This window comes from Ambystoma mexicanum, chromosome 11 (genome assembly GCF_040938575.1).
Source record: "Ambystoma mexicanum isolate Mex_15411 chromosome 11, UKY_AmexF1_1, whole genome shotgun sequence".
In the NCBI taxonomy this organism is placed as follows: domain Eukaryota; kingdom Metazoa; phylum Chordata; class Amphibia; order Caudata; family Ambystomatidae; genus Ambystoma; species Ambystoma mexicanum.
In genome coordinates, this window is record NC_090934.1 from 986,082,571 (window position 1) to 986,096,066 (window position 13,496).

General features: G+C 46.3%; 1 protein-coding gene across 2 annotated transcripts in view; it reads left to right on the top strand.

Annotated features, from left to right (window-relative positions):
• The window catches only part of CARS1 (cysteinyl-tRNA synthetase 1), a 1,125,505-nt gene that overhangs the window by 1,011,470 nt on the left and 100,539 nt on the right, over positions 1 to 13,496 (top strand). For both annotated transcript variants that reach the window (XM_069624151.1, XM_069624150.1), the window contains one exon: positions 2,573 to 2,640. In XM_069624151.1, coding sequence (XP_069480252.1) covers positions 2,573 to 2,640 — 68 coding nt within the window. The remainder of the gene's footprint in view (positions 1 to 2,572; positions 2,641 to 13,496) is intronic.

The window sequence follows — 13,496 nt, forward strand, 5'->3', positions numbered from 1 at the left end:
CTCATAGTCACCAAACATTGGTTGGGAAGAATCCATGACTACCTCCTGATTCCTAATTTCAACTGAACAATCCTGCGCACATTGTAACAATTCCTCTTCATCTGCACACGGTGTAGGCAAAGGAAGTGCCGCCGCACGAGCCAGGCTAGCCCTGCGGGTACTTACTGCAGTAAAGAAGTCCGCCCTATGGTCTTTACGTAGGGCGGCTAATTTTACTTTACCCATGTTGTAATTAGTTAAGATCACTCAATACTACCGCCAAAGGACTAAGGTATTGATATATACAACACCCAACTTCAGCGGTTATGAGGTGTATTTGGATTGCACCAAAGATTTAAATACCTGTTAAAGAAGCGTATTTATGGTACTTGCTTTATCTTATATTGCCCTCGCATCCAAAGCACATAATCGACGGGTCAGTTCCCCCTGCACACACAAGATAGATTGGTGGTTAACAGCACCCGAACACCCGCAACACGAAGCACGAACAGCAAACAGTGTGCTTTCGAGTGCTTCCGTGTGCGCACGCGGGTGCGCTACACACACTGCTTTTGGGCTTTAGGTGGGCGGGCACAAGGGTGAGTTTAGCGTTGCGAGCCCAATCAGAAAACAGCTAGAAGTGAGTAAAAAAGAAAGATTTAGGTCAAGAAAGATTAGGAGGGATAGCAGTGTGTCCTAAATTTGCAATGTCAATGTCAATTGAGTGTATATTTACTTTCCGCCCAGATAGGTCAGGCAGCTTCCTGTGTGCCTGTAAAGGACGTCCGCTTCACTGTGGAATCAGCGCTCAGCAAGCGGCGTCCAGTCTGGCAGAATGAAAAACGTCCGTGTCAGCATACAGTTCCAAAAAGACAAGTCCTTCCCAGCAAACAGCGTGCTTTCGAGTGCTTCCGTGTGCGCCCAATGAACTACAGGCCTATAGCGTTGATGGACATTGATTCCAAGATTTTCGCATCTATAGTTTTAGAGCACCTATAAGTCTGGATAAACGAAAACAATATCAAAGACTGATTGGCTTCAGAAAAAACATAGGGATGGATTGTGGGGGTCTCCTTTTAACCACTCTCCAGAGGCAAGCCTGCATGAAAAATGCTCTATTAGTTATGTTGCTTTCATGGACTTGTCCATGGCATTGAACACAGTGATTCGAGCCATTCTCTGGCAAAGGCTTCAGACTCTGTGTCTCCCGAAGGGACTCCGAAACATAATTATTAATTTACATGCCAATTCCAAGAGGAAGATGAGACCAAACTCAGATGGCTTAATGTCCAGAGAAATTAGTACAAAAAATGGGCTTTGCCAGGGCTGCATTTTAGCGCCCACCTTATTTAATTTTTACGTCTCGGGGGCAGGAAAAGCATTAGAATCAAGTGGATTAATAACACCTAAACTGGGATACACGAGATCGAAATGGGTAGCCTATGCTGACGACTTTCTTCTGCTAGACTGCACTAGAATTGTCCTTCAACGATTAATAAACAATTCTGTTATTTTTGTAAGTGAACTCGGTCTGAAGATTAATACATCCAAAACAGTGACACTTCCTCTTGGGAACGGTAGCACGTGTCATTCTAACGTCAAATGGAAATGTGAAGATAAAATCATAAAAAGCCAAAACATACTTCACTTTCTTGGTTATTCCGTCCCAAGTTCCTATAGTACATTTATTTTTTTACAGGAATTGTCTGAAGGTTTAAGGCTATTACATCCACTAGGCAGCTAAAATACCGAACATAGAGTAAATTTACCATGATTCCATACAGACAATTCTACCTTATGAAGCTGCTGCCCAGACTATCATATGGTTTGGAATGTTTTCCACTCTCGAAAATACCTTACCTAAGAACTGTGGAGGGTCTAGTCTGGTGGATGCTACTCAAATAAAATGGAAATATGCCTAATCCAAAGGTTTGTAGGTAAACATGTAGGGGTTAAAGGAAAATGCTTTTGGCATGTTGTCTTATGTTGGACGTGTGCCCTGTGAAACCACATAGTCTCGGAAACCACACAACACTGTCTTTTCTACAATGAGAATTGTAGATAATGTAATGCCAACTCAATATATTTATTTTTTATAGCAGCCTTTCATATAAAACAGAATTACTTCATGGTCATAAATTAATCACCACGAGGCTGTGATTTGTGAGCTGAAATGCATTGACAAAGGTTTAAACAGCATTCCAGAAACAAGGATAAGTGAAGATACAATTGCATAAAGGAATGAAAAAGTCGACCCGGAATCCTGTTTGAGTTAAATATTTAGAAAAACAAATCTTTGTATGGTGTGTGTTAATACCAGCACATATGCAGCAACTTGGTTACTAAAGTGCACTTTTACCTATAAACAAAAGATGCATAATAATCAAATAAATTGGAAGAAATGCATGTGTTGCAGCTCAAACGTCACTGACTGTCTTGTACTAATTTATCCAATATTATATCACTTTATGCCGATCGTATATACAACACATTTGTGAAGGAAACCTAAATGTTTTCCCTTTGTACGTATATTTAACAGTCTTTCTTAAAGCACATGATGTATGTCTAATGACTTTCACTATAATTTATTTAGGTCTTCCAACAATCGTGAAATTAGTAGACAAAGAGACTCTAATGAAAGAAAGAGAAGAAAAGAAAAAGGTAATTGTTTACTTTTTCTAATGCAAGTTACAAGGAGGAGGCTCAAATCACACACAGTATTGTAGAGAACAAAAAGGGCCATATAACAAAGCTATCAGGGTAGGAATGGCTGGTCAGTAGAGCAGAAGCCCATGATCCTTTGTTGTCCGTTACTTTAACTCTCTTGCCAGTCACATCGCCAAACGGAATGCCATATTTAAAGTGATGTTTTGTACTCTTTGGTTGCTGGATAACAAAGCTGTTGCTGCGCTAAGAAAACATTATTATTACTGATATGCTGTGTGAAACTGGCCCTACAGTGTGACAATGACAAAACTGTTATAGAGCAAGGCTAATGGGTGCATGCACATCCATCCATCCATCCATCCATCCATCCATCCATCCATCCATCGCCTGTCTTATCATTTAAAGCATGTCCTTTACATAAGTAACCTAATTTAAAACTATTCCCACTCACCTGGTTTTAGGAGGTTTGACTGTTTTCTGTTGAGCGAATGAGCAGAACTGATCAAGTTAGGCAACTCTGCTTTCTGCTCACTTTCCTGGCTTACCCGTTGGTAGTGATAGTTGAGCAGGTGTGAAGGATGATATACGAAACAAATGGCTACACAAGAAAGTTATAAATAGCAATTTTTTGCCGAAGTAGCTAAATGAAATGTTATGCAGGTTATAGGTAAGAAAAGTCTATTCACTTTCTGTTTATACCGGAAAATGGCCATAAAACATATATTCAAAATCACATGACCAATAACATTTGACAATGTTACAACCACTGAATAGTTAAAACGATACAACAAATGTTATTAAATAACTCTGCAGAGTTTGTGACACTACCACTTGGGGGTCACCAGTGGTGCTTGAATTTTTATATTCGCTCAAAAAGCAATTGCTCTGACACAGAAATAAATGAGACAGAAGAGCGAGCTTTCTGATGGGCTGAACGTGATACAGTCCTAATGTTACACAAGCATCTACGTTAAATATAGGTCACTGTTAAAGATGGAGCCCAATCTTCCAAGTATGCAGCTGTGGTCAGTCAGGCACAGTTAGTCCTGAACACCGGCCGTGAAAATATTTTAACTTTGCAAACTCAAAGGTCAGCGGTGGTAGTCCGGTTCTCTAGTTGGGCAGTGACGGTTCCGAATGGGACCAATGATTTTGGAGGCAAGTAGGACACTGTAGCTACATTGGATACGATTAGGAACTGATGTTGTGTTTGTTGTATGCTGCGTTTGCTGTTGTTTGCCTCTTGTATGGTTACAGTACAGAAGGGGCACAGTTGGTGCTTAGCACTTGCAGTTCATGTAATGTTCTTGGTTACTTGTTTAGCTTTCATAATAACAGGCCTCCGGTGATGTCCGTTACCTCTGCTCCAGTTGTCCAATGCTCTTGTCTCTTCTTTCTTGGGTCACTGTATGGACCAGCAACAAGGCTTTCACTGAGATCAGGAGATCATTGAGGCTTGAAAGTAGATTTTTCTGCGTGGATTGAAGGAATGCAGAACCAGTTTCGCTTATAAGTCTGTCCGCAGCCAAGCCTCCTTATCAGGTCTCAGTGCAGCAGCAGAGCTTCCCTGTGGTCCTCTTCTGATAATCTTTTTCTCAGCTCCTGGGCAGACTTGAAGAGCGTCTTCTTGAACTTACTTCCTATGACTTTGTCACAGCTGGGACACAGAATCCTAGGTTAAAGAGAAAAATTGGGAGCAGAGTTCACATTTAGCTTTTGATCACATAGGTGCATCCTTAAAACGTTCCAGCCTCTCAACTACTGAGGGTCACCACATTCAATCTGGCAGACTTGCTGCTTTGCTGGGGTGCACATCAGAGCTGCACCCCATATGAAGCCATGGCTGTGAACCTATCCTGGAAAAATGCAGCAAACTTGTCTGGCAAGAGGTACAGTTTAGAAACTTCATCCTCACACTTAGGCTAATCCACAATGTTGGGATTAGTATATATTTTTTTCACTGTAGTTGGAACACTTTCGATGATTTTCATATTGCCTGCGATGGCTTTTTGTGCTGCTGTTTGCATTTTACACATTTTATTTCTTTATTTTATTTATTAATATTTTACATTTATAAAGCGCACAAAGCAGCCCTTGGGCATCGTGGCGCTGTTACATGAAAGGCTTGCTTAGTTACACATGAATGACAGCCTGTCTGTGGTTCGTGGGTTACAGAGAACCTAATACAAGACAGATAACCAGTACAAAGTATACTGTTACTGAGGGTAGGGAGCCTCTACGGTTCAGAGGGTTACAGGTTAACTGGCTACAAATATTACATTTGAGAACAAAGATAGCGAATTGAAGAACCTAAGGGCGATGTGTGGACTAGTTGAAGAGCCTCTTTAACTTTGCAGCATGGTACATGCAGCAGAAATTGGGTTTTAAGAAATCATGATCACCTTCCTTGCTTCAAACAATCCTCACCGAAATTGATCACTTTGTTGACAGATTCCCAGAGTGTCTTCTTCTGCACAAGGGTTCCCTCTCTGTGATGCGGTCTGCTAAATGCTAGATAGCAACTGATGTTATGTTATCTTGGATTTGTATAGTGCCCACTGCCATAGTTCATGGTATCGAAGTGCTTTTGTCTGGCAGAGAGGCAAAGGAGGAGTATGATGGAACTTTCAGTAGTGGTAGGAAGGAGAACATTTGTGTAGATAGTTGGGATAAGGGCAGAAGGCATGAAACGGAAATGTATTGTGGGACTCAACTGTATTCTATGGGGCGCAGTGTCCGAAAGGAGAGATGGCTGGAGAAGGTGTTCGCTGGCACTAGGGGGTTTGTCTGGAATGTACTCGCTGCATGGTGAGCAAGAGCATGTTGAAGCCATCCTCAAGTGTGATTCTTTTTGGAAGGGGGGGACTTTGCTCTCCAACTGCCATCCTTGCACCACTGCTCACTCTCCGCCCACATGCACCAACCAATCTTTCTACTTCCATAAGTGCATACAGTTTTGCAATTTGCGCCCCTTTATGAGTTATTTGGCTAGGGCATTTAGGGGGAAAAGAACCTGGTTCACCACTACCATTTTGCTGCTATTATGCAGCGGTCTACTCCCTTTCTCAGCCTTGGACTCTGCTTCTTGTTCCGCTTCTGTCTTTTCCTTCAAACTTGTTTTTCTGCCAATGCTTTTGTGCCATTGTTTTCAACACTGAGGGTTTGTTAATGATGAATTTCTATCTCAGGAATCAGATCCAAATGATGCAAGAGATCTTTTTTGTATTTTTTTATTTGTATATGGTTAGAAAAAAACGTTTACAAATTATATCACAATCATATCAACATACCAAATCAACAATAAAAAAAGACCAGCAATTCAGTTTAAACAATTCATTCACTAAAATCTCAGAAACAATGTCTGCTCTATAGAATACCAGATCTCGATTACCTCTGATCACTACCCCCTGTCTTCTTGTTACACTAGTGACTTTGAGTCTCAGCCTCCCACTTATTTGTCAGTCATTTTGCTCTACCATTCTGACAGATCCCGCCCCTGCCCCCTCCGTTGGGCTTAAGCGAGGAAATTCAAGACCTTCAGTATTCCAACTACTGCTGCTGTTAACTCTACTTCTTGGCCTGAAATCATTCTATTCCAAATATGTTCTGATAGAATACCATCCTCTCTATGGACCAGGTTTCCAAACTTGGCTAACCTCAAGGGCCAAGTTCCTTCTCACTCCATTAACAGGTGGCGGAGCGACTGGTTTGATGGCGTGGCACAGATGTTACACAACTTGATTGCTTGATCCCCTTGTTTGCGTATGTTCAGTATTTCCCCAGTGGTTAGAAGATTTAGTCTTACCCTCAATAAATTACTCTTTATCCTTTGATTGAGGTATTTTACCGAGTATCGGGGTGTAGACGGCCTTGCTTTCTTTCCACTGCCAAGAATGTGTTGGATGGAATCGAGCTGCATAGATTGGCTATAGTCTCTATCCAGTCCAGATTTTCTAAGTCACGCTTTCTGTATCTAATATTGTCTTTGCTAGAATGTTTTTTACTTTTTCTTCTAGCCCTGCCAGTATATGGGATTTTGAGTTGGATAGACATTCTTGTACATCCTCATACAGGGAGGCTGTCCTTGGACTTATCTCTCTCTCTACAATGTTACCAATTTCCACTTGTCTATACACCTTAACCCTTTAAGTGCCATGGGTCCCCCCCCCCCCAGTGCCAAGGCCTTTTTTGGTGATTTCGGTATGTCACCATTCAATGCCTTGTAACTTTTCTGTTACATGAGGTATCTCGGCCAAATTTGGCCTCTTTTTTCCCAAATGTAGGCGGTCAGACCTCTGTGGATTACCACGGGTGTCCTCTTTTCAGTAATGCATGGGGTTCCTAGTTTTCCTTGGTGGCTTGGACACCCTAGGACCATATCTGTATGGTGTGCCCTTCTGAAAAAATCCTGAAATTCAGCTGTTGGAAATGACTTGGGGTTAGCTGTGTTTTAGGCTTTCCCCTTGGTGCCCAGGTAGGTGCACCCACACATGTGAGGTACCGTTTTCATCAGGACATGTGTGGGGACGCGGGAAGGTAGGCCATGTGTTGTTGGCGGTGTGTTTTGGTGGGTGGCCAGAGCGAAATGTCTGAGAAATGTCTTTATTTCCAGCCAATTGCAGAGGCATTTCCATCTGTCCACTCACCGAAACACGTCGCCAACAACAGATGTCATACCTTCCCGCGTTCCCACAGGTGTCTCGACGAAAACAGTACCTCACATGTGTGGGTGCACCTACCGGGGCGCAAAAGGAAAAGGGTAACCCACTGGTAACTCCAAGCCTTTCAGCACAGCACATTTTTTGTTCATGTAGGCAACCTACAGATTTGGGCCTAGCATGTCGAATCCAGCAAGGAAAACGGGGATCGCCATGCATTTCCCAAAAGAGTACACCTGTGGGAATCCACAGAGGTCTGACGTGCGCAAAGCGGCCCCGAATTTATTACCCAGAACCCTCGGCAAAGGCCCCCATGGGAGAAGGGTGCCCAAGGCCAGGGATATTACCGCTGACTTTGCTGGAGCTCTGGCTGCCCTGCGTTACAGCTTCTCCCCACCAGGGAGTCCCGGCAGTGTGCCAATATCTCCCCAAAGGGAAAAGATGTAATGCAGCCCAGCCGCAACTCCAGGACGGTTGGAGGTGATATCCCTGGCCTTGGACATCCATGTACCTTGTGGGTGTACCGTCCCCTAAGCACAGCGGCAGCTCCAGGGAGCCTCGGCAGGATCCCCATTCCTCCCTGGAGGTGACACCTGTAACGTAACGTAGCGCAGCCAGAGGTGCAGCCTGGGCTTGCACATGAACAACCCACATGGAAGGCATCCGCTCCCAGGGAAGCACCAATGTTCTGTTGGCATGGGGGGGTAATTTGTGGCCTGCCCCTGCGATTGTGTCCCAGCCCACCAAAATATCTGCCCAGGTGGCCCATTCCCACCCACACCACCAAATATCCGCCCCAGTCTCACCCACCCCACTGACAGTGGGCCCTAACCATAGAATAATAAAAAACAGTACTTACATAACGTTGCAGCTGCTCGTGTAGAAAAAGCTATAAACAAAGCAAAAAACATGTTACCTATGGTCACCCCAGCAAAAACAAATCTACACTCATACTTTCCAAGCATCCCCCCCCCCCCTGCAAGCCAACCCTGGTGGTCTACTGAACCTCACCCCCCACCCCCAGTAAAACACACATTTGCTCCTTCCTACGGGCAGAGAGGTGCCCCCGCACACTCCATTTGGGGTGGGGGGAGAAGCACACCCCAAAATGTCAGACAGGCCCCCCCAATAGATGGGGCAGTAGGGTTTGGGCACCCTGGTGGCAGATTGGCGCAGATTGAAAATGGCAGGCTGCACTTTAGGGGGTCGGAGGGGCACCCCAAACCTCTGGGTAATTTTGTAATGTGAAGGGGGTGCACCTCTCCACCCCTTCCCCCAGACCCCCAAATGGAGGGGCGGGGCATCTCATGTAGCCCTCCCTGGGGGCAGATAAGAGGTGGGGGCTGTCATGCACTCCTCCCTGGGGTCAGGTGTCCCTTCCTAGAAGCGGATTGCTGCCCCAGGGAGGGCTACATAACATGGTACCCACTCCATTGAGGGTGCGAGGGGAAGGGGCCACCACCCCTCCCCATTAGAAAATTCCCCGTCGGTTTGGGGTGCCCCACAGACCCCCCTAAAATGCTGTCTACCATTTTCACTTTTTGCCTTTGGTTACCCAACTCCCCTTTGCGCAGATGGGCCCAATAGTGTGCCATTCTGCCCCCAGGGTGCCCAAAACCTACTACCCCACCCATTGGGGGGCCTGTCTGACATGTTGTGGTGGCCCTCTCCCCCTCTCACCCCAAATGGGTGGCGGGGGCACCTCATGCAGGCCTCCCTGGGCCTCCTACAAACGGCTTTGTGAGGTACACCCCCCCTCCATTTGGGGTGGGGGGGAGAGGGCCACCAAAAATTGTGGGACAGGCCCCCCAGTGGGTGGGGCAGTAAGGGTCGGGCACCCTGGGGCCAGATTGGCACACCAATGTGCCCCTCTGCACCAAGGCAAGTTTAGTAAACAAAGACACATTTTTAAAATGGCAGGTTGCACTTTAGGGGGGGGGGCTGACGGGCACCCTACACCGCCGGGGAATTTTGTAATGTGAAGGGGGTACACCTCTCCACCCCCCCAAATTGAGGGGTGGGGCATCTCATGTAGCCCTCCCTGTGGTCAGATAAGGGGGGGGATGTCGCGCACTCTTCCCTGGGGTCAGGTGTCCTTTCCTAGGAGCAGATATCTGCCCCCAGGGAGGGCTGCATGACATGGCCCCCACTCTATTGTGAGTGCAGGGGGTGGGGGCCACCACCCCTTCCCATTAGAAAATTCCCCATCGGTTTGGGGTGTCCCAAGGCCCCCCTAAAACTCTGTCTAACATTTTCACTTTTTTCCTTTGGTTACCCAACTCCCCTTGGCGCAGATGGGCCCAATAGTGTGCCATTCTACCCCCAGGGTGCCCAAAATCTACTGCCCCACCCATTGGGGGCCTGTCTGACATGTTGTGGTGGCCCTCTCCCCCCTTACCCCAAATTGGTGGCGGGGGCACCTCATGCAGGCCTCGCTGGGCCTCCTACAAACAGCTGCGTGAGGTACACCCCCCTCCATTTGGGGTCAGGGGGAGAGGGCCACCAAAAATTGTGGGACAGGCCCTCCAGTGGGTGGGGCAGTAAGGTTTGGGCACCCTGGGGGCAGATTGGCACACTAATGTGCCCATCTGCGCCAAGGGAAGTTTGGTAAACAAATTGAAAATGGTACACTACACTTTAGGGCGGGCTGAGAGGCACCCTAAACCTCTGGGGAATTTTCCAATGTAAAGGGTGGTGGCCCTTGTCCCCCCCCCACACCAAATGAAAGGGGGGCCATCTCAATCAACCCTCCCTGCGATGAGATGCCCCTTCCTAGGAGCAGATATCTGCCCCCAGGAAGGGCAACAATGGGTGCCCCCATTTACCCTTGGGGTGAGGGGGAGAGGGCCACCCCCCTTTTCCCGTAAAATAAATCCCTGGTGGCTGGTGGCCCCCCTCCCAAATCTCCCTTTTTGTTTTTGTTTTTATTTATTTTTTATTTTGCCCCCTTCCCTGGGGGCAGATGATACGCCACCTGCCCCCAGGGGGTCCCTAACATGCAGGCCCCATCCTTTGGGGGGCCTGCACACTTATTCCTTGTGCCCCCCCTCCATTTGAATGGGGGGGCCACCTCGTGTACTCCTGTCTGGGGGCAGAAATCTGCCCCCAGGGAGGGCTACAAGGGGTGCCCCCCCTTTCCACTTGGATTGAGAGGGGGGGAGGGCCCATCGCATTTTTTTTTTATTTGCCCCCTTCCCTGGGGCAGATGATCAGCCATCTGCCCCCAGGGTTATCTATATGTGCCCACATGCTTTGGGGGCCGAGGGGGAGACGGCTGCTTACTGTAAGCACCCCCACATTGAAAAGACATCCCTGGTGTCTAGTGGTATTGCTAGCCACGGATCGAACGCTCTGTGCCCGATCCGTGACCAGCAGTGCTGTCACACAAGGTGTTGTTGGAAAGGGGAGATTCTCCCCTTTCCAACGACACCTGCCTCGATCTCCGGCTTGAAATACAGACAGACATCGAGGCAGTGGGAGAAGGGCACTCACTTTCTCTTTTCACTGCGGCAGCCCGAAATGGCTGCTGCAGTGAAATTACTTTCACGCCGGCGTGCATTACGCATGCCGGTGTGAAATTGAAGGTAATCCAGCCGCAGGGCAGTGAGGGGGGACCTCCCCCTCACATAGCCTGGGGGTTGGATTACTGTTTTGAGCGATCACTGCATTGCAGGGATCGCTAAAAACAGAGTGCCAAAAAGGCACCCTGGAGGTAATGCCAAAGACGAGATACCTTGGCACTTAAGGGTTAAAGACTTTAAACCTAATTAAAACTGCACATTCCACTCCGGGGTACTCATCGGCAGATTTAGGGATTCCTTCCAAATGTTGCCTTCTATTTTTGACGAGTTTGTATTTCACAGATGTGTTTTGGCATCTAGGCCATATACGATGACTGGAATATTTTGGCTTCATAGTATTTTACCATGGGCACGATGGGAAATGTACAGTACCTACTCATGATTTTCTTCATATGGGTTATCAAAGTCTGCACTTTGTTTAGAATCCACTTTAATCACTGCCGGACTTGAGTAGATCTTATAACCCAAAAATGTCATTTCATCCACACGCGGGATGACTTGACCATTCAAGGACCATTTCCCAAAAATGATATTTTTGTTGGGGCTCTTAAACACCTAGGATCTTTGATTTTGAGGGATTTACCTCAAGCTCATTGGAGGTGGCTTAGTTTCTGAATCTCGTCCGTAGTCTTTGTAGACCTGTAGCAGTCTTGTCTAGCAAGACAATATTATCCGCATAAGCCAGCCAGAAGATCTTTAGTAATGCCATAAAGTGAGAATCAGTTGGCTTTGCCCACTGTAATGAAGGTGAGCGAGTATTATCACCAGTCATGACACATTGCTTGACAACACAGTCTCTCTTCTACCAGATAGGACACTTCTAGCTGAGTGTGTGCACGACACCAGCAGCCTCTTCATTTCTGAAAGACAAATATTTGAGAGGAAGCACATCACCAAGTCTCACTTTTATCCAGAAGTGGTTGAACCAAAGATCCAGTCAGAATAAAGTCACAAACCTAATTCTTGCCCTATTTTAACAGCTCATTTAATCGAAAGACGTAACCCCATATACTTTTCGGAGTCTTAGAGCGTTACCCCTCTCCATGGAATTCTTCTCTCAATGTCATACTTGCATACTAGAAACCACAAGTCTTGTCTGTCGCCAGGACAGATAAGATGCCACTAGATTTGTCGAAGACCAACTATCTGGTAAACTCTGATTTCTATATTGATAATCAATAAAAATGTGTTTTAATGGCTGATTTTTAGGGTCCCAAGTAAACCAGTGCAATTGTGTACCATACCCATTCCTTACCCAAACTCCTGCTGATATGTCCATCTTAATAAGATGTTTTAAGTAGCCCTTCATGTTTTATCAAGCTCACAAAGATGAAGTGCTGAGTTGACTGAGCCATTTTCAATCTTTTAGCCGTAGTTTGCTCACTGATCTCTTAACCAAATTCTTAACGTGCAGAGCTATGTTACAAGCATGTGCCCACCAGCAATGCCCCTAGCGGAATCTAAATGTTCTCCAAACACACTCACTCCTAATGCTATAAACATGCATGATTAAAAAGATGAGTCTGAATTCTCAAATTAGAACAACATCAATGCCAGCCAGAGGTTCTGGAATTTGCAGGGTCCAAAATATGAGAAGGTTCACCTCGATGAAAAGCTTGTTCTTCCTCAAGCGTTTCCCAGCAGAAACCATTCCGGCTTCTGATGGTTACAGAGTCAAATATTCTGGAAATGGCTCAATAAGAAGAAAAACGTAATCATGCTCCTGTCATTAGTTGCTAATTCAATTGATTGCTTTCTCCTATAGATTCCTCATCTGATAGATCATCCCCTCAGCGCCAGCTGCTCTGAACGATTCGACAGGGGGCGTAGTTCAGCTCAGCTGTGTCTCCTGGACCTCTGCATGCCTCAACTACTCATTGACTCCGGGCGTGACATCAATGATACATTTACAGTTCACTAAACCCCATACCTCAGTTCCTTTTTTCGTGTGCTGAGCACATTGCTGGAAATTTTCGAAATTCTTCAACGTCAGGATGTCAGGCGCCAAGCCATCAGGATTCAAGCTCTGCAGGGACTGTAACTCAAAAAAATCAAAGAAATCCATCATGGATCCACATAATGTTTGTGTGTGGCGCCTAGGGATGGGGCATGATACCGAGCAGTGGGGTTTCTGTCAGTCACTGAACCCGAAGGCTCTGAGTAAACGCTCGGCCAAAATGGTATTAGGAAGACCCCCTTCAAAATTGTTGGCCACTAAATCTTTGGGTGCCGACACTGACGGGCGCAATGCTGATTAAGGAAGCTGGGAAGACAGGCAACATAAGAAGGCAAAAAAGAAATCTCACTCGTGCAGTTAGTCCCATTAGTCGTCTTCCTCGTCCTTTCACAAGAAGAAGAAAAAGCATAGGCACAAGTTCGACGCAGGTTCATCGGAGGGGCGGAGATGAGTTTTACCTGACTAAAGGAGCACCCAGGGAGGAATGGGAAGAGTTCAAACAGCAAATGCTACAACTCTTTGAGAAGGCCATGGTACTGCTTCGGCGCTGCAGGCAAAACCAAAACCAGCTGCGCCCGGGATTTCCAACCCTCGAGCTCAATCTCATTGAGGTAGAAGACAACTTCGATACAGACTCTGCTCACGGCAGACACA